The sequence below is a fragment of the Perca flavescens genome, chromosome 15, assembly GCF_004354835.1.
Source record: "Perca flavescens isolate YP-PL-M2 chromosome 15, PFLA_1.0, whole genome shotgun sequence".
NCBI lineage: Eukaryota > Metazoa > Chordata > Actinopteri > Perciformes > Percidae > Perca > Perca flavescens.
Genome location: NC_041345.1, coordinates 9,721,006 through 9,741,212, shown reverse-complemented (window position 1 = coordinate 9,741,212; position 20,207 = coordinate 9,721,006). Strand labels below are relative to the sequence as shown.

The following is a 20,207-nucleotide window of genomic DNA, read 5'->3' as shown; positions in this document are numbered from 1 at the left end:
AGTCCCCCAGGGCTGTTGTCCCTCTCCAGATCCCACCTCCCCGCATAACGCTTCCCTCCCAGTCCCTGGCCGGCTGGGGGGTGGTGCTTTGGCAGAGTTGAGATCCAGATTCGGGAACCTTTGGAGTTTAGAGTACTGGACAGTATTAACATTAGTGGACCCTGCCTTCCATTTACTTTAGCTTTCTTATTCCAACTCCCTTAAAATGGGGAGCAATGCTCTCTTCTTCTATTTTAACTCACTTAATGCTTCTATCTGATTGAGGCTGGGGCTGCTATTTGCTGGAAACCCACATTTCTCCCCTGAACTAGTTCAACATTGAGTGGCACGGTGGCGACAGTCAGTTTCACTTTTTACTTCTGCTTTCATGGTTGTACTCCCTGCTATTAATCATATCATTCCATATCACTTTACCTCGCAAATGTCATTTTAACTTATCACTTACCTCGTAACTTTTTTTAATTGCTCTTGTATAGTTCATTTACTTTTACTGGTTGTATATCTTATTTATTCTTTACCAGTTGTATATACCTCTTATTTTATTTTGTTTATTCTTATTTTTTATTTTGTACTCATCTCTTTTTTACTCATATATCTGTACTCATTTCTGTCTTGTGCTGCTGCAACACCTGACGCTGACCTGCCCTACCAACCCCTCGGCTATACAGAATCCCTTTAATTCCTACCCTGGTCCTTTCCTAGAATCTACCTAATTATTGACTCTAACATTTACAGCAGATTATTTTTTTTTTTATTCCTGTCCTGGTTTTCCACACAATCCAATTCTGAGAATCACAGCAGACTTTTTCCTACCCAAAAGAAACCTCTGAATGGAGTTCCCCAGTTCAGATTCTTCCCAGGAATGGATTCAGTGGGGTTGACAATGCCCCCAGCCCTCAGGTTCTTGATTCTCTACCCTTTTTGTAGGGGGAGGCTTCAGGAGCAGAAGAGATGGTGCATAGCTTTTTCCTTTGAGCCCACTGCCAACCCACGTTGACCGTACCGCCAATGTCACATTGCACTGGGAGTTTTATGTGAATAAAAGGCTCAACAAAAAGGATTGTGTCTTTTAAGTTTTATTGTGACACTTGCAAGCGGACAACAGTCAACCTTCGATCAATTATCAGGCAGTGTGCAAAGAACTTAGTCATACAGGCAGTTTATATTCAGAATATCAAAATGCCTCCCTGAAGGGGAAACTGTACCTTATTGTTTCTTAATGAGACAACCTGCAGCTACTATCTTTGCTATGAGACTCACGAGATCTGTCCTTGGAGTTAATGGTCTGTGCAACCATAACACACCAACAATCAGTTCATATAAGGATATTTGCATTCCACTATTGCTTTTCCGTCACAGACAGTAAACATTGTATTTTCCCACTACAGTCCTTACTCCTCTAACGTGTCGACATTTGCAGGCTGGCAGTAAACACACCGCAAACTGCAAGAGAAAGCTTTCTTGGCTTTTTAATATGAATTTTGAAAACTAGACAAATACAATTTCAGATTGGACTGTGATTGGCTTGTTGTTTTGCTGCAGTGCAACACAGGTGAAAAATAAAGGACATCCTATAATATGTATGTGTTTACACTATAGGTATCCTATTTAAAAATGAAATAGAGAAGAATAACGATTGATTAACACACTGCAGGCTTCTCTTTGCATTAGAGCGTACCAACTTTTAAAGGACAGTGTGGTGCGCTTCTTCACTGTTGACCCTCTTCTACCAAAAACTAGTGATGCCTTTCTCTGTCTTTGTGACCGTCACCTGGCAGGTCGTGGCGGTCTGTCAAGTGTCCACCACAGAGCAGCACCACAAATGTGACTAGAAATAACTCACTCCTTTTGGATTATGTGATTATATGCCCACTGTGTTGTCTCTACATGGCAGACCTTCAAAACCAAAGTCAAAAACTGCCCAGAGCATTAGCAGGCATTTACAGATTTGTGCTGCAGTGTAACTGCTTATTGTTTTCGCAATACAAGCTAATGGGAGGCACAAATCCATGCCATTTCAGCCCAGGTATAATTAGACCATTTTCTTACACAATTCCCAATGGGAGTCAACGAGGGAAATGTATAACAAGTGGGTGTATGTGTGTACTACATTCATTATTTCATTCAGTAACAAAACATGAATGTGTATATTTTCCTTTGATCCAAGTACATGGCAGATTTTTCTCAGAATGACCCGAGAGACAAAACAAATTAGTGTCAGCGTAACGTGCTCTTTTTCTCTGCCTGATAATAATACTGGTTCTTTCACTTGACATTGAGGTCGATGGAACAAAAGCAACATGACCGGAAACACCAAGGTAACCAAGCTGCAGAAGGCCAAGAGAGTGTTTCTACCCCCACAGCCAGCCACAAAAACAGGTTGTCAGTAAACAGACAGAATAAGGGCTAAGAGAGTATGGCATATGTTATAGAAGTACATAGAGGAATGAGGAAGGACAAAGGCGAGTTTAAGGAGCAGCGGCAAAGAGATAGCAGAAGAACAGCAAAGTGTTCATGGGGAGAAGATGATAGATGTTACTAAAGACACATGTGGTACAAAGATGATAGTTAGTTTAATTCCATAGACTGTATTATGAGCTTTATTGAATCAAATCCTGTCAATTATATACTTTATGGTGTAATTTAGTTTATGATAACACATGAGATGTTATGTTATGATGTTAATGTGCATGTTTGAAATCAGTGATCACTGTTAAACACATTTTCCATAACAACTTAAAAGGTGATCATATGTTAATGTTGTGTTCACAACATTCCCCCGAAGTGGCCAAAAAAATCAGGTATTGCAGGTTTAAGAGGTTACAGGGTTAACTTCTTTTCTTTTGTTGAATTGTAAGTGTATTTGTTGTTCTGCACATAAAAAAAATAATACTTTCAACTTATAGCCTACAGTATTATACAAACATCAAATATATCTGGCTGCCTTACAAGAATGTTTTATTAACCGTTTTCTCCTCTTTGTCTTATTACTAGTTATCAGCTGGATGTTTTTCGCACTTTGTGTGCTGTTTATTTTTGGAATCTGAATGCCCAGCAAGTTTAAAGGTTGGCACTTAAAATAAGGTAAGCTTTACAAAACTTTTACAAAACAGCTGATTTGTATCATGCATTTTTTGGACTTGAGAATGCACAGAATGAGGACTGTGGATTTTGTCCCCCATCCTTTACAGTGCAGTTTCATCAGCAAAGGATCACTTCACAACCATGGAGATGGATAGAGATTACAGTGACAAATAACTCTTTCAACATGCTCATGGTGATCTGAAGAGAGACTTCAAAAATCCAAATGTATCCTTTAAACAATTTGTACTCGACACTGTGTTTTTATATGGTGGTCTTTATTAAAGAAAGAATGAAAGGGTTGCTATATCATTAATCTGGGGGAAAAACAAACAAAACCCCACCACTATTAACAAATGTATTGTTTTGGCAAGCCATTGTTCTATAGCCGTATCACATAATACATCAAAATTTGTTCCAGTGACCTAGAAAAAAAATATACTTCTTCTTCTTGTTTAATGCTTTTGCATTATTGAAACTACTTTAACGTCATTTACAAAAAAAAAATGAAACTGAAGTGGTTTATGTTTAGAGACATTAACATTCAAGCGTAAAGCTGCCACCGCTCTGTTTCAACTGAAAATAACGATAAAGTGCTTCAGTCTGAAACATAAACCTGCCATAATATTGATAAATGACAGTGACAATAAACATCAACTGTCTGTTCATGGAATAGATGTACATGTTTGTTTCGTGCAGGTGCATGTCACCAGCCCTACATTGTACTGTGTCTAATTCAGGGTGAACGTGCAAAACAGACTTGTTTGTTAATATTCATGATGGCTTCTTTAACAGAACAACTAAGTTACCATTTTTGTTACGTGTAAAGATGTCATGGAACACAAGACTTCGTATTTAAAATGACCTATTCTTTTTTTTTTTAATTCACAGTGTTTTTAATACACACACAAAAAAAGTCCTGTAAGGTGTCCATGTTTCCACAGGTCCATCTTACTGAGTTGTTATTCAAACGAGCTCAAACTCACCATAAACATTGGTAATGTGGTCTTGCTTGGCTCAAGTCACAACTATGGAGATGCTACAGTGTTGTCCAACAACTTCCAAATAATGCTTGCATCAAATGTCAAAGCTCAAAGTCCAGCAGATAAACAGTGATGTTACTTCCCCATGGCATCCACTCCAGCACATTTTGTTTTAGAAATGTGAGACAGAAGAGCTAAATCCACAATACTTGGCTGAGCTACTTTAAGGCATTTTCAATTTTGTAACATTAAAGTCAAAATGTCACAAAAAGCCCAAACGAACAAGCCCAAAGAAATAATATAATTGCCTTGACTATCAACACTATTTCAACCACCTTTACAAAAAAAACAACATGCTTACTCTAGTTAAAGCAGCGTAAATTAAATACTGGAAATCTTCAAATTAAAGAGAGAACAATGGCTGAGTTTCAAATAAGAGCCTGATACCCAATAAAGGCCTGGTGGGAATATAACATTGAGCAGGGTGAAATTACCTGTATTATCATGGCTCACATGATAAATTCAGCAAAATGTACAAGCACCAATTTTAGAGTTTGTCTTCTTAAAGGAGCAGTTCCACTTTTTGGGAAAAATACTAATTTGCTTTCTGGCTGAGAGTAAGATGAGAAGGTTGACCGTTAAAGTCATCAGTTGTCTTTTAAAGTCACAATGAAAGTTAAAATGTTTTAGTTTCAGTAATGTGATGTTTGCTCTGCTAGTGTGATTTTATATGACAGGCAGGGTTTGCTAGTCGCTCCAAATTCGACATTCAACTGGATACGTTGATTTGAGTCAAAAATATTGTTGCATTTTACATGAAAGAAAAGCAAAGCAAAGCGATTTTGATTGCTTTTGAAACAAATAATACATTTAGAAAATATTTGAAAAAAATTTATTATTTTTATTGTTCAATGCGTTAACTCAAGACTTCCTGCACGTTTGTCTTAGTGTTGTGAACATCATATACTGAATTTATCAAGACAACAGGTAAACACAGATTAATAGCATAAAGCATCAGCAGCAAATATAACAAAAACACATCAGAAAACAAGGTTTCTTACCAGAATATGATCAAAAACTGAAATTAGAGAAAATGACAATGTCCAATATAAGCTTATTGAAAATAAAAGTCTGTTTTTGTAAGGTAAAAAAATGTATTTGAGAATTTAAAGCAGTTTAAGGTTGCATGACTGTATTTGGTATTGTACTGAGATTTTTATATCTTTACAATGCAGCCAACCTAGTTATAGTACAAAGACATGAAGAACAAACAAAAATGTGGGGATCCGTGATGAATGGTTTTCTCTCCTAATTTTGCTCCTCTCAACAAAATTTCCCAGTCAGAGAAGGAGGATCATCAATAAAGACAGGAAATACCAATCAATAAAAGGTCCTTGAGTAAATCGTCCAAGTCCCACGCACTAGTAACGCACTAGCACATGGTGGGTCAGCTTGAAAACTCATAGCGCTGACTGGCCATTCACCTCTGCTTTTGAAGTTAGAGGATCGCTGTCAAGGTCCCCTACCACCTCCATCATGACAGGCTGCTGAAACCACAGACACAGGGATTAGGGATACAATTAAGACAGAATGACAAACTTTGACATAAGCTGTTGCTCTTGTTGTCAGTGAAGGAATCCCCAAAAATGTGAGTGTTGACAGTTATAACCTGGGGTTTAGTTATTTCCCGTCTGTTACATAAAGTGGGCTTCCTCTCTGGATGTGACATTTTCACACAGAGGATAGAAGACATTAAGGAGACTGAGCACTTTGACAGTTGGGGCTGCTGATAGCTGATGGCAAATTTACAACGCAGCTTTGGTTTAGGTTTGGTCCCAAAGTATAAACATAACTATGAAACATGTTAGGAAGTAAGACTTTCAAGAATAAAATGACTATGATACATGTATTTAAAGCACAATTATCATGTCTCCCTCTGTTTTCACCCTTCTTTTCAATATACCTGATGTAAAATGTGATATATGTGCTTTACAATTCAGAGATATATACTGTTTGCACAATACCTGAATGCACTGCATTTTCCCATTCTGTGTGGGATTTCTGGGTAAAACAGGATTGTGGTTTTCCTGGGATGCACTCCGTCCCCCTCCGACCCGGCCTGTGGTGCCATAATCATTTGGTTTGTGGAAGCAGAGCACCTTCTGGAAGCTCTGCTTGAAGTTGTCAGAGAGGAAGCCATAGAGGATTGGGTTGGCGCAAGAGTTGACGTAGGTGAGGATGACCAGGAAGAAGTAGACAGCAGCGGTGGTGTTGTTCTCAGGGATGATATGAATCAGGTTGACAATGTTGGTAATGAAGAAGGGCAGCCAACAAAGTACAAAGACCAACACGATGATCACCACCATGCGTGTCACCTTGCGCTCCGACTTACGCCGCTTAGTCAGGCCTACACGCACACTTGCTGACCTCACCTAAAAGTGAGATGGTTAATTAAAAAGGATTTATGAGATTATGAGAGCAGAACCTTACAGTAAAATACAAGAATGTATTTAGACACCAATAAAAGCCGGAGGCCAATTGTATAATGTATTTAGACACCAATAAAAGCCGGAGGCTAATTGTATCTGGCCAATTACCTTAATGACAATGAGCAGGTAGCAGAGGCAGATGACAACCAGAGGACCAAAGAAGCCCAGGATGGATGTGTAGAGTATGAAGACAATGGACCACAAGTTACGTGGGTCAGGCCAGGTTATGTTGCAGGTATTGAAGTCCTCCTGTACATGTGAGTAGATCGTTACCGGCAGCACAATCAGTAAGGACACAACCCACACCATGCCATTGAAAACCTTGGCCGCCTGTGGCCGCCGCCATTTGGCACTGCGAACAGGATGAACCACAGCCAGGTAGCGATCGATGCTCATCACCGTCAGGCAAAAGGTGGAGGAGAACTGGCTCATGGCATCAGCAGTCATGCAAACCTTGCAAAAGAAATCTCCATACGGCCAGTAGGAAAGCACACTATTGGTGCCAAGGAAGGGAATTCCCAGGATGTAGAGTTCATCTGCCAAGGCTAAATTGAGGATGTACATGTTGGTTACAGTCTTCATCTTGGTGTAGCGAACCACTACATAGATGACCAGTGTGTTGCCCAGAAGACCCACAATGAAGACGATGGTGTAAACGACTGCGGTGACCACACTGAACGGCATTGGTGCGGGCACCTCTGACATATTGTTGTAGGTGTTGTTGGGGTAGGACTGGGAGGAAGACATGTTGACATTCTCAGATATCGGTGTCCAATTGTCATAGCCATCCATGTTGAAGAAAGGAGTGCTGGTGTCTGCTTGGATTACAGTAAGAAAAAAATCATTAGAGAAAAGACTGAGACACAAATTTAAAAGCATTATATGGGATACTTAACAATAACTCACGTGCTAAAAAAAGTTTAGTATTGTGGGTTCTGTGAATATCTGCTTCAGAGAATTATTGTCATGTCTTTTGCACTTCACAACAACACATGGGCAGGAGGTACTCTAGGCAAGATGCCCATATTTACCAGGAGACAAGAGAAACTTTCCATTGAATTGTCTGGGCCAGTGACCAACATGCCATTTCTCTTAATAGGAAGTATCACTTAGGAAGAAGAGGATATTAGGGTTGCACTTTATTTTACAGTACATTAAAAAGACCGTAATCCGTATTTATATATCAAATTAGACCAAATTTAGATATAACATGGTCTTTATTAGACAGAAAATTAACAGTTATATTAATATAAACCTTACTTAGTACCAAATTATACCAAAACTAGAAATAATGTGGACTTTATTAGAGAGTGAAGAAACACAGTTATGCCCAGACACATTTCTGCTAAATTGAAACTGCATGGAATGCTGTATAAGACCCAAAATATAATATACTTTGACCCTATTAAATACAAACTACTGCTAAACCTTCACGTAGTACGATAGCTAAATAATCTGTATTTCGCAAAGTTGCAATGTTTAGTCGATGTTAAGTGTACTCATTGTGCCGTGGCAATGCTGGTAAAGACTCATTTCAGTTACATTAAAAATGCTGCAATGCAAACTAGCCTACTAGCTACCTAGTTAGCCTAGCTAGCTTGCTCTCTATTTACAGTACGTTATTGCTGTGTGAACTGTAAACATTTCATCCAGGGAGAATGCAGATCCCATTTACAGTCATTAAATGATTTGAATAGTGCTGTGACAACTCAATGACTATTCATGTATTTGTATTATTCTGTTTAACCGCTTGTTACACTTACAATCTGCAAGTAAATGGCTTAAATCAATCTGCGTTGCTCTGTGCTCTCTATCCACAGGCAATATTGTTAGACGACACGGAAAGGGTCCCACTGTGAAAGACAAGACACAGCGAATTGCGATTCACAAATGAATAAGTAAATACATTTGTTAAAATACCACCTGTGTGTTTTACCTTTGCCTGTGTACTTATGTGCAAATATGTGCATCAATTAGCCATTTTCGTTGTAATTTGTTACAAATTACCTTGTATAACAGTGGGAAACAAGACGGATCTCACTACAATTTACGGTACAGTTCTATTCTTATGTGTCCCTAATTACCCATTAATAAGTTGCAGCTTCCATAGCCTATATGTGATCGGGTAGTAACAAGGCATTACATGTTCTGATATCTTATGGACCTTTTTCACAGCAGACATTTTGACTTGTCATAGTAGGAAAAGCACAACTTAAATTGATAACCTTAACGATGGCTCAATTCCATCAAGTGTCCCGGTAAGCTATTTCAGTGAGTCAGCACGCACAATACCAGGTCCTCTCCTAAGTGGAATGCAGCCATCATTAATGGTTTTGAATACACCTGCGCTTTCCCTACTATGACATGTCAACATGTCTGCCATGAAAAAGGTCCATTAACTGGTATGGGAGTATAGTGTCAATGAAGCATGTATTAATAGTTTATAATGTGTGTATGTATGTATGTATGTATGTATGTATGTACCACCTACAAACTCCATGGGACTATTTATGATGTCTAAAACTTTGTTTTCTGTCTAATAAAGACAACATAATTGTGAGATTACTTCCTTCACACTCCATTGCAATGTGTCCCAAATTACATTCTAATAAATTCTAATAAGAGTCTAACAGTGGGAAATGATGGTGGCTTTCACTTTACTTACGGTATAGTTCTGTAATTAGTCACAAATGAACCTCTAATAATGTATTATATTAGACCAAAACTAGAAAATAAAGTCTTTATTACGCAGTAAACGATCACAGTTATGACCTTTAATTTTGAAATTGTGAGATTATTTCCTTCGCACTCCAATGCAATGTGTTCCAATTTACATTCTAATAAGAGTCTAACAGTGGGAAATAAAGTTGCAATATCCTGGCAGCTTCTGTCGCATAGTGACATGGCATTAAATGGTCTCTAATGTCTTAACTGTAATTGGAATAGAGCATCGTTGAAGCATGCTAGTCTGATGTGTGTTATATAAATGTGTATACAAACTTCACAGAACTCCGGAGAACATCCAGGCTATGGGGAACAGTGACCCAACATTAGGTGACATTAGGGCGGTACAGTTTTCTTTTAATGAGCAACAAATGGCACTGTAAAAAAAATTTTACTATGCCAATTTGGCATAGTTGAGTTAGTTATAGTAGTTAGTTATTTGGCACACATGAATATATATATATATATAACTCCGCCCCAGGCTGCTAAAACACGCTCTATCTGATTGGGGGGCTTGACCACGATTTACTGTTAAGTGCTATCACCCCAAGTGAATTAGATGTCCATAATATGGGGACAGAAAAAAAAAAAAAAAAAAAACTTGAGCCAAGTGGCAGGTAGCCCACATCCTTGATGAGCTAGAGTGCCACAGTGATAAATAACAGGGTTGAAGTAGGTTTTTGGGCCAAACCTATTCAGCAAAAGTTATTGATTTTGTCAAATAGGTCACTATTTTGTGAAATGCCTACCATGTATAAATATGTATTATTCTTGGTGTTTAATGACATATCGATACCGCAATATCCTTTGTGCGATACAACAATCCATATGCTGGCGCCAGATATTAATATTTTAATTAATAAAATAAGGCTTCTAAATAGAGTCCCCTGCTGCCAGCATCACTAATGGCTCCTTGAGCTGGCGCTCAACACATGAATGAGGGAACTTGAACATAAGTTAACTAGCCGAAGAGGAAGAGGTTTTCAACAAGATGGCGGACAGCAGTTTGAGAAAAATAGCCGATGCCCCAGCCACGTTTAAGTCCAAAGTCAGGGTCCATAGTTGCTCTATAGTTCTGTAATCTTAATTCACAGACTGAAAAACTTGTGCTGCAGAATTGTGCAGAATTCCAAGTTTGGACTTGCAATATATACGGAGAGAAAACATTTTCACGGGCATTTTGTATTCATAGTTCGACGGTTATCATGATGTATCATTATAGGATTGTCTAGCAAATATATTGATTATCACAGAATTGCTGTATCGTGATATTATCACTATTGTGAGCCATGTATCGTATCATATCGTGAGGTACACTGTGATTCCCACCCGTGCTATATTCTAGCATACAAATGGTAACAGGAGATGAGGTACACAAAGCATGACTTTACTGATTGAAAGGATAGATGTTTGCTGATGGATCTTTTACGTAAGTAAAAGTAACAATACCACAGGGCAAAAATACTGGATAATAATAATAATAATAATAATAATAATAATATATAACTGGATTATAATTATTGATGCATTGAAGTATGCTGTACATCACTTTAATGCTGCAGCTGGTTATGGTGGAGCTCATTTTAATTACTTTATATACTGCAGTGCATCTTACATCTACAACAATACATCATAATTCATTAGTTGATGTATATATTGTAAAAAAAAATAATTGAATCCGCACAAAGAACTAGTAACTCTGGCTGTCAAATAAATATAGTGGAGTAGAAGTATAAAGTAACATAAAATGAAAATGATATAGTAGGCTTACAAGTAGGCTACCTTACAATTGAGGTACTATTTTTTTACTTCAGTATAATACATAAGTAAATGTACACATTTACTTTTCACCACTCATTATTATGCAACTGAATGTTGAATGTTGGTAAATGTAAGACACTTATCTGAATGAGGACATCTGAACATTTGTATTTCACGTAAACTTTAAAACAATGAATTGTCTATTAATTAAAGTTATTATTTACATTCTGCACTTCAATCTATGATACACATGTCGTGCGAGCGCACCACACTGTGAACCCTGCATGTTTTATATGGGGTCTTAAGGTTGTGACGGATATCCCTAATAGCCATAAACGTGTAAGCCTGAAATTAGAGCAATGGCCAGTTGGCACCCTAATGATTCAATGCATTCTGCTCCTGCAAGACTGCATATATGCCCTCGCCTGGTGCCTTAGTGGGTGACCTAAAAATAATAATAACCTTATAATAGTTGTCAGACGTTGCAACCCGAGGCTGTGAAAACGTGTTGCACAAATAAATTGGGTGACGCGAAGATTCACTGAACCGCGCTTCAAAACACGGGACTGACGCGCAGCCTGCAGCATGTTGTTTAGAACCAAACACTTGAAGCCCCTGTCCCCTTCCTGAATGCATGGGGCTTGACATTATTGCCCACCAAATTACAATAGCCCTATAGCCCGCAGCCATGAGATGCCTCATTAAATCGGAGTTTGACAATATGAACCTTTAGGCTCATAACAGTTTTCCAAACACAGTGTGCCGTTTCACGTCCTTTGTTGGGCAATCAAGGACTAAAATAAATGATGAGGGTTACACTTAATTCAATTTCATAAACACATTGCTTTCTTTTAAATGCCGTCGACATCCGATGGGATTCAACCTACCTGTGCGCTCCTGTGTGCCACTATCTGGTGGCATCTCCCGAAGTATTCATGCAGCTTTCTTCGAGGTCATCTCTCTCGCTCTTTTGACTCGTCGCTTGAAAGAGAAACCTCCTCACACTTGACTTTTCTTGTTGAGTCATTTTCTTGATGTCAGCACGCTCAGATTTTCATTTACAGAGGCGCAAAATGCAACAATATCTTACAGGACTTATCCTCACAGGTTAGGTCTAGGCTATAGGAACATTCTGTGCAAGGGGAAATACATCCCTAAGCTGGTAAGGAGTCTCTCACTGGATCATTTAGCGCCTCAACTCACTGCGAGTATTTATGTGGAAAACATCACCCCGCCTTTAGATGTGAAAGTCCCACCCATGGGTGGCTGTCACCTCACAGCACAAGACCAGTTGCTGGTGTAGTTGTAGCTCTCTTTTTCTTTTCTTCGCCTGTAGAGCTTCCAGTCAATCATAAAGTGATACTAACTTTTTAACTGTGTGTGAAAGACAACGAGAGAAATGGAGCAATGCCCAGGTGCAGCCTGGGGAATAAATCACTTTGATTTTGGCCTGCGGGCGCCTGAGACGGAGCGCGAGAAATTATGCTGAAATGGAAAAATGGTGGGGGAGGATGAGATTGCGCGTTGAGGGAGAGATTACCTAACTACTTTTAAGACATTAGTTTTGTGTTGCTATCATCCAGGTTAGGATACAGGAGTGCAGCTGTGTGTGTGTGTGTGTGCAATGTGTGTCTGTATGTGCTTGTTTACAATGTGTACACCATTCCTGCATGTTCCATCAGTCTGAAGCATCAAAGTGGGTTCTGAAGAAACATGGGGAAGTAGATGACATCCTATTGTTTATGGGTCCTGTTTAACCGGTCCTAACCAGACCATTGGGGAGATGTATGAGACTTGTGAGTGTATAAACACTGTCAGAGGCTTGTCCTGTGGGGACAGTGTAGCACGATGATGATGATGATATGGCTAATTTACACTGTATTTTCTCCATTGCAGGCAATGCAGCTCTTATTTTTCAGGTTACGACTACATAAACAAGACTTTTGCCAGAAAAGGGTTTATTTCCAAGTAAGTAACACTTAAAGGGAATTTGCCTTGGTGGTTGGTGCAAACACAAACAAACTATTGAATATTAGGCAAATATAAACCTGTTTGTCCAGATACAGTTTCTTTTTGTAGCTGAAGAGGTCAATAAAAACTGTTGACCAAACGTAAAGGTGTTAAACTGGACTAAAGGGTACAGTAAATACAGTAAGCACAAGAGAGCAAGTGAATTATACTCCCAATTTCCGTCTTAATTGTACATATTCCTGCTTATTCTGCCTCTCCGTCCCTTTCTTTAGCAATTTCCTCTTTCACAGGCCCCTTCAGCGTTAATCTTTACCTGTCCACCAAATGCCTTCAGACTTTTCTCCTTTCATTCCAGATCCCGCCACTCCCATCTGCCCTAGAATCAATGTATTCCCTCACCAGCCACTTACTATACCGACCCAGATCCATTGTTCCAATGCCAGGTTGTCTTATCTGTCTGCCTGTTTGGGGCCCTATTGCCTGACCTCTGGATTTTGGATTTCCTTGCCTGCTCCTCGTTGGATTTGTTTACCTTTCTGGTTTTGACCCTTGCCTGCCTAATGGACCTGTACGCATTTGCATCTTATTTTTTCGTTAATAAATCATTAAACTGCACTAGCTCTGCCTCCGCCATCAGCATTTGGGTCCTACTCCTGTTGCCCCGCTCACTTCAGCCGTGACAACCAGTTTATTTAAGGAGAGCTCAAAGTTTACACATTAAAGTCTGTTTACAGGTCTTGGGGAGTTTTACTGCATATGTGGCTCCAGAGAGACAAAAGAACGTTTTGTCCATATATTAGTATGAGGGGCCATTAAGGCCGTATATATAAAATACATGCACACCCCTTTACCACACACACACACACACACACACACACACACACACACACACACACACACACACACATACACACCACTTTCCACTCGCACACACTACTTTTTCTCACAAAAACTTGTCTGTGTGCAAGGTCAAAAGTTGTTTGTGTGCAAGCTAAAATGTCTGTGTGTGAGCAAAAAAGCAATGTGTGCAAGCTGATACATAAGTGGTGGCCCAGATTTAGCTCAGTTGGTAGAGCAGCTGTCTACCAATTGGAAGGTTGGCAGTTCGATCCCTTTTTACCTTGCACACAGACAACGTTTTGTGAGAGAAGAGTGTGCGAGGTGAAAGCAGTGTGTGTGCATGCTTTTTGTGTGTGTAAGGTAAAAGTGGAGAATGTGAATGCATTTTTGATATATGGCCTAAACGGCTCCTCATAGCCTACTCCTCATCTCTGCATAAAGCTAGCAGCTCAAGGCTACATAAGTCTATAGCCTACCCTCGACGTTACACTTCCGGAATTGCCCCGGTGCTGCAGGAAATTCTGCTGGGTGCATGTATTTTCACCGACCGTCCGTTTCCTAACTCTGGTGGATTTATAAGGACTATGGTTAACTGCTCCTCAGATCTCAGCATGGTAAATTGAGACAGCTAGCTAGACTATCTGTCCAATCTGAGTTTTCTCTCGCACGACTAAAACAACTTTTGAACATACACGTTCCACCAAAACAAGTTCCTTCTTGAGGCTATTTTGCAGCAGCTCCGTGCGGAGCTTAGCACCTCCCATGATGATTGTGATTGGTTTAAAGAAATGCCAATAAATGAGAGCACGTTTTTCTCCCATCCCGGAATGTTGTGTGGACTAGCCAGACCCTCCTCTGCAGAGTGTGGAGGATGGTCTGGCAAAGTGAGACTAATGGCGCTGACACACTTAGCCGATTATCGGCCGTGAGACAGTCTGGCGAGGTCAGTGACGCGAATCTGTTCGGTGTGTCCCGTGCCGTCGTCAGTCTGGGGGGCTGTTGGCGTATTTTAGTACAATATGAGATTGTATTCTGAACGTCCGCCATGACAGTTTGGCTTTGAATTTCCGGAGAAAACAAACCCATGTGACACGTTCGTCCAATCAGCTGCCGGTTTTCATTTCCTGGACAACAATACAGATTAGCGCCGCCTGCTGTTATAGAGATGTATTACGTCTCTTCTCGTCTTTTTGATGTGTTCTGTGGCACTTTTTGGACACGGAGAGACTGATCATTTCGACTGGCTTTTCTGTCAACGGTCGGCCGTCGGCTATGTGTGTAAGCGCCTTAAGGCTACATACATACTCTGACTGAACTGGCGGTAGAGTTGCATTGTGGGTAATGTAAGGTTGAAGAAGAATGCGTGGAATGAAAAAGACAACATGTCAATACAGTCTAATACAATAGCTCTGCAATAAAACTTGTTTTAGTCTACTCCCATTGATATAAATGGGGTGGACACAATATGAAGTTCTTTGTCTTGTATTGCTTGTTTCATATTCCGTTAGTGTGTTTAAATTCTTATTAGACTGAATTTTCTGCAGTGATCTAATTTATTTAAAGTTGAAACACCAAATCTTGCCATATATGGGATTGCTCCACTAGCTGAGTGCAAAAATACTGAGCACACATGGAAATACTACAATGCGGAACCAAAAGTATTGCTGGAGATTTGTGTTTGTTTTAAAAGATCTGCAGTTTTAGCTGTAAGTCAGAAAAAAGTATATGTGTACGGCTTTCGTCAATGAGGTCAAAATTTTCTATCATATTCTATTGACAGTTAAATCCAAGGGGAATTCTGATAAACTGAGCAGTAACATGCGTCCCTATAAACTACTGTGCTGTATTGCTTACTACTATTCTACCTGTGAGACCTGTGAGAGAAAAAGTGATCACCAGTAGTTATACATGAAGAATATACAGTATACCGAATGCAGTACTTGTTTTAAACTTTGTTATTGTAAAATTTGGAAAAGAAATGTTGTATTTTGACTTGATTTGACACCATTTTATTGTTATAATGTTACTTCTGGTCTGTGTCTGCTAGTTGTTAAAATATGAGACAGAAAGAATCAGATGGCTGTTGGATTACGTTGAAAATATGAGATGATTCTCCAAACAGTCCTGTTCTTTCTCCTAGCGCTCTGTCACTCTGGCTTTAAGCCCATGCTCTTCCTGCCTTCCTATATCAAGCTACGGGAATGTGCATCGAGATCATATCAGAGTGGTGTCAGTCACCGACTTTGTCCGGCTGATGACAAAAAGCTGGTGGGGATCGACGAGAGAACTCTCAAGCTTACAGGAGTGCAACTTATGTGTGTGGTGTTTATGGCAACCGAGTTCAATCAATTTCAATTCACTTAAATTTTATTTATAGTATCAAATCATAACAACAGCTATCTCGAGACACTTTACAGATAGAGTAGGTCTAGACCACACTCTATAATTTCCAAAGCCCCAACAATTCCAGTAATTCCCTCAAGAGCAAGCATTAGCAGTGGCTATTGCGACAGTGGCGAGGAAAAACTCCCTTTTAATCAATACTCCATCTCTGATCACCAAGATGAGACAGAACGGTGTGTGCGTATTTGTGTGGAGGGCAGGGTTGATTGGAGGACAAAGAAAGAAAGAAATGAATAAGATGATGTCCAGAGTGGCGACTCTGTGGTTGACGCTGTGTGTTGAGGTCAGAAGATGAAATAGAATATGCAAACAATACATCGGTCTCTGTTCGTGTATGTTGTATGTTCAATCTATTTGAGATGTAGATTTGGAAAACCTTGCTGACACACAGAACCCATGGGCGAGTGAGTTCTTAAGGCCTTCATGAGTTTTTCGTCTCCCTGTGATCTGTTTGTACATCTATCTAATATCCTTTTAATGCAGTTTTAATTACATTTTGTAATTTAGGCACTGGGCTGTCGTGGAAGGGAGCTGTCTTCACGGAGCTAACCAACTTATTTGCCTAATGTTGTTTACTTTCTACTTCAGTTGTCAATTAAGAAATAAATTATTAGGTGACATCAGGAAAGTCGTGCAGGTTTGCTTTTGTAGTCAGCAGCCTTTTCCCCCCTGTTCAGTCAGGCCACTAGGATCCTAAGAGAGGACAATGCCCAAGACTGCCACACCCCCAAGCCCAGACCCCCACATTCTGCTTTATGATAAATCATGCATAAGAAGGAGCTGTTGGGATTACATTTTACTGGAATTGTACCTCGTATGATTTATTGTGACAAATAAAAATGATTCATGTAGCTGTTTATCTGCACACAGACTCCAGATGGAGCTGTTGACTGTGGTGGACTCAACATGCGTCCATGTGCTGCTAGTGCCAATTTATCATTTATTTACAGTGCTATCTTGCGCTACATCGTCAAAGTAAAGACAGAAACACTTGTTTGGTCTGTAGCAATAGCTGTCAATCCAGGTAGGCTACAAGGAGGTTTATGTGGATGTGATCGCGTTGAAGTGTAGAGGTTTATTCCTCGACGCAGAAGGTCCAGTGTTCGAGTCCGACCTCTGGCGGTTTCCTGCATGTCTCTCCTTCCTCTTTCATATCTCAGCTGTCCTATCCATTAAAGGCGGAATAAATCTTAAAAAAAAAAAAAAAAATATATATATATATATATATATATATATATATACACATATGTATATATATATATATATATATATATATATATACACACACACACACTACTGGTCAAAAGTTTGGGGTCACTTGAAATTTCCATTCCACTCCATTATAGACAGAATACCAGCTGATCTGAGTGGGTGGCTGATCTTTAATGCAATATCTACATTGCCCATTATCGGCAACCATTAATCCAATGTTCCAAAGGCACATTCTGTTTACTTATCTGATATCATTTTAAAAGGCTAACTGAGAAAACATTGGAGAACCCTTTTGCAATTATGTAAGCACATAATGTAATCTGAAAACTGCTGCCCTGGTTAAAAAAAACAATGCAACTGATCTCAGCTGGTATTCTGTCTACAATGGAGTGGAATGGAAATTTCTAAGTGACCCCAAACTTTTGACCGGTAGTGGAATATATATATCTGGGTCTGTTGAAAGAGAAAGCTCAAATGTCCAAAAGAGAGCAATAGAGCAATTTTTTCCCCACACCAAGCTCTTTTAGTGTTCATCAGTTTCATTTTCACAAAATCCACAACTAAAATTCAAAATAAATTATTAAAACTGAAGGAAACATTTTCCCTAATTTAGAGACTATTAAAAGAAATCCAAACTGAATATCACTCAAACATCAAAGCCATTCTTTTAGGGGCTAAAAATCAACATTTTAAAGGCATTTGAGTGTATATCCATGATTCCTTTTTTATTATGCGAATACATTGCAGTACTTAATATTTCTTCTAACAAAGCCCCTTTGTACTTTCCCCTCAGGGGCAAATCAGAGTAGTTAATTAGGAAGGACCGAAAGGCTATATTTAATTACTTAAGTAAAACAATTTGACAATTTTAATTATAACTTGCAAGGACTGGGTGGATGAGGAAATGATTTTCCAAAAACAGACATATCATTAAGCATTTAGGCAACATTAGGCTTTTACAGAAGTGACAGTGTCAGCCTGTATTTAACACCCATGTCTGCAGAAAGGGAGGATCTGCACAAAGTGGAAGCTCAAAATAACCACTCCAGATGTCAAGTGTGTACATGTTAGAGAAAAAAATAAAATAATTGGCAGCTTAGCCAGAAAATAGAGTAGCTAAGTGATACTGTTGTATCAATTAACACAAACCCTTATCCCCAAAGGTGAGTTAACATTTTGCAAAGCAGGAGGAAAAAATACTGACTGTCCTCAAATCTTTCAGAGAAAGGAATGACCCCACGGTGGGTGTCATGTACTAGCTGGTGGGATGGGAAACAGCAGAAGGGTTCTGACATTGGCCAGGTTCTAGTTTTCAAAGTGCAGAAATTAAAATATGTCAGAATATCATACATATAATCAAACCTAGATTACAAGATTTTGTAAATGTGTTTTTGAGTACAGGACAAGTTTCAACATTCTAAAAGGATGTTTGTGTTGATGAAAGACATAGTTGGCCCTTAGCATTAACACTTTATAAAGCATTGAGTGAGTTTTTGAGGCTTTATTTGAAATAACTTGTTCTTAAATTAAATCTGAGACATCTAATTGGTTGTCATCATTAAAAACAATTGCTGAGACTATCGAAATTATCTGAAATAACTTGTCATATTGGAAAGAAACACATAATAAATCTTGTTAAAAGGTACAACATGTTGACATAAACTAATTCTTGTGTTATTGTGCAGAAGTACAGGGGGGGCAGAGGCGACAGCCACGCAGCAGTAATAGATCTGAACATAACCCTCTGACAATTTGACAAGGAATATGTCACGCAGGAGCTCACATGCATGACATACATGCTTTCCACACGCATAAATTATTAGTATTATTAGATCCACCAGCTGGGCCATGGCCTTTGTAAGTGGATAACTGGGTTAGCTTGATTTGATTGTTGATGGTTTGACATGGGCCTGGATTTTTCGGTTCTTCGAAGCTGGCATGAGATTTACGTGGTGCTACTGTCAGAGCCCCTGAACTACTTTTTACATATATAATATACTGTAAAACAGTTTTTCTCCTGAAGAGAAAGTTATGAAGATGTTTTAAATAATGATGGCAAATAAATGTTCACCTAAAAGAGAAGATACAGTGGCCGAAGGCAAACGCGCTACAACCAGGTCCCAAAAACACTTCCATTGGGAGAAACGTGCTGCAAATAAAGAAAGGATGCATAGTAAAAAACACACAAACCTCAAAAACACATATAACAGAAAAATGCTGCTCATCCAGTCAACACAACAGAAGTTCTTCAGGCCATCCACATTTACAACATGACATGGCAGAAGACGTTGCTGAGAGCTTACATTTATTAAAGACTTGATTTTTCTTTCTGTCCTTTGTAAAACAGAAAATAATCCAGCAAATATACATGGAAAGTACATGTCAAACACATAGAAAGGAAATGCAAAAAAGTCATAAATCAATTACAAAATGTGGCCCGATGCGACTCGGGGGCAGACAAACAACATTAATTGACACTTATAGAGGGCCATATGAGATCAACAATATATTATGGTTGTATAATACCGTATATCCAGCTGCTGCTGAAGCAAAGACATTACTGCAAAAAGTGGATCAAATACAGTATAGAGCATTACGTTTATGTATAACAGCGATTAAGTCAACCCACATTGATGCAGTAGAAGAATAGAAGCTAATAGAAGCAGGAGAGACACAGCTTAAGTTAAGAAGAGACAAACTTGCACTTGCATACCGTTTGTTTTTTTCAATGTTTTTTTTATTT

General features: G+C 39.1%; 1 protein-coding gene across 3 annotated transcripts; it reads right to left on the bottom strand.

Annotated features, from left to right (window-relative positions):
• Positions 1-4,939: 4,939 nt before the first annotated feature.
• On the bottom strand, positions 4,940-12,450 carry LOC114570286 (somatostatin receptor type 5). Of its 3 annotated transcripts, none has more exons than XM_028600533.1 (4): positions 11,926-12,450; positions 6,662-7,371; positions 6,089-6,496; positions 4,940-5,611 (listed from the first exon to the last, which is right to left on the bottom strand). In XM_028600533.1, exons 1-4 carry the CDS (start codon positions 11,957-11,959, stop codon positions 5,525-5,527), a joined length of 1,239 nt encoding a protein of 412 aa, XP_028456334.1. In that variant the 5' UTR covers positions 11,960-12,450; the 3' UTR covers positions 4,940-5,524. The 3 variants fall into 3 exon arrangements, with proteins under 3 accessions (XP_028456334.1, XP_028456336.1, XP_028456335.1); XM_028600535.1 differs by having other exon boundaries at positions 4,940-5,608; positions 11,926-12,448; XM_028600534.1 differs by having other exon boundaries at positions 6,662-7,368; positions 11,926-12,448.
• Positions 12,451-20,207: the final 7,757 nt, after the last annotated feature.

Coding starts and splice junctions, on each gene's coding strand:
- LOC114570286 (XM_028600533.1), bottom strand. CDS start 11,959: ATGCCACCAGATAGTGGCACACAGGAGCGCACAG. Junction 7,372..11,925: donor TGGCACACAGGAGCGCACAG/GTAGGTTGAATC, acceptor CTGTAATCCAAG/CAGACACCAGCACTCCTTTC. Junction 6,497..6,661: donor ACCTGCTCATTGTCATTAAG/GTAATTGGCCAG, acceptor TCTCACTTTTAG/GTGAGGTCAGCAAGTGTGCG.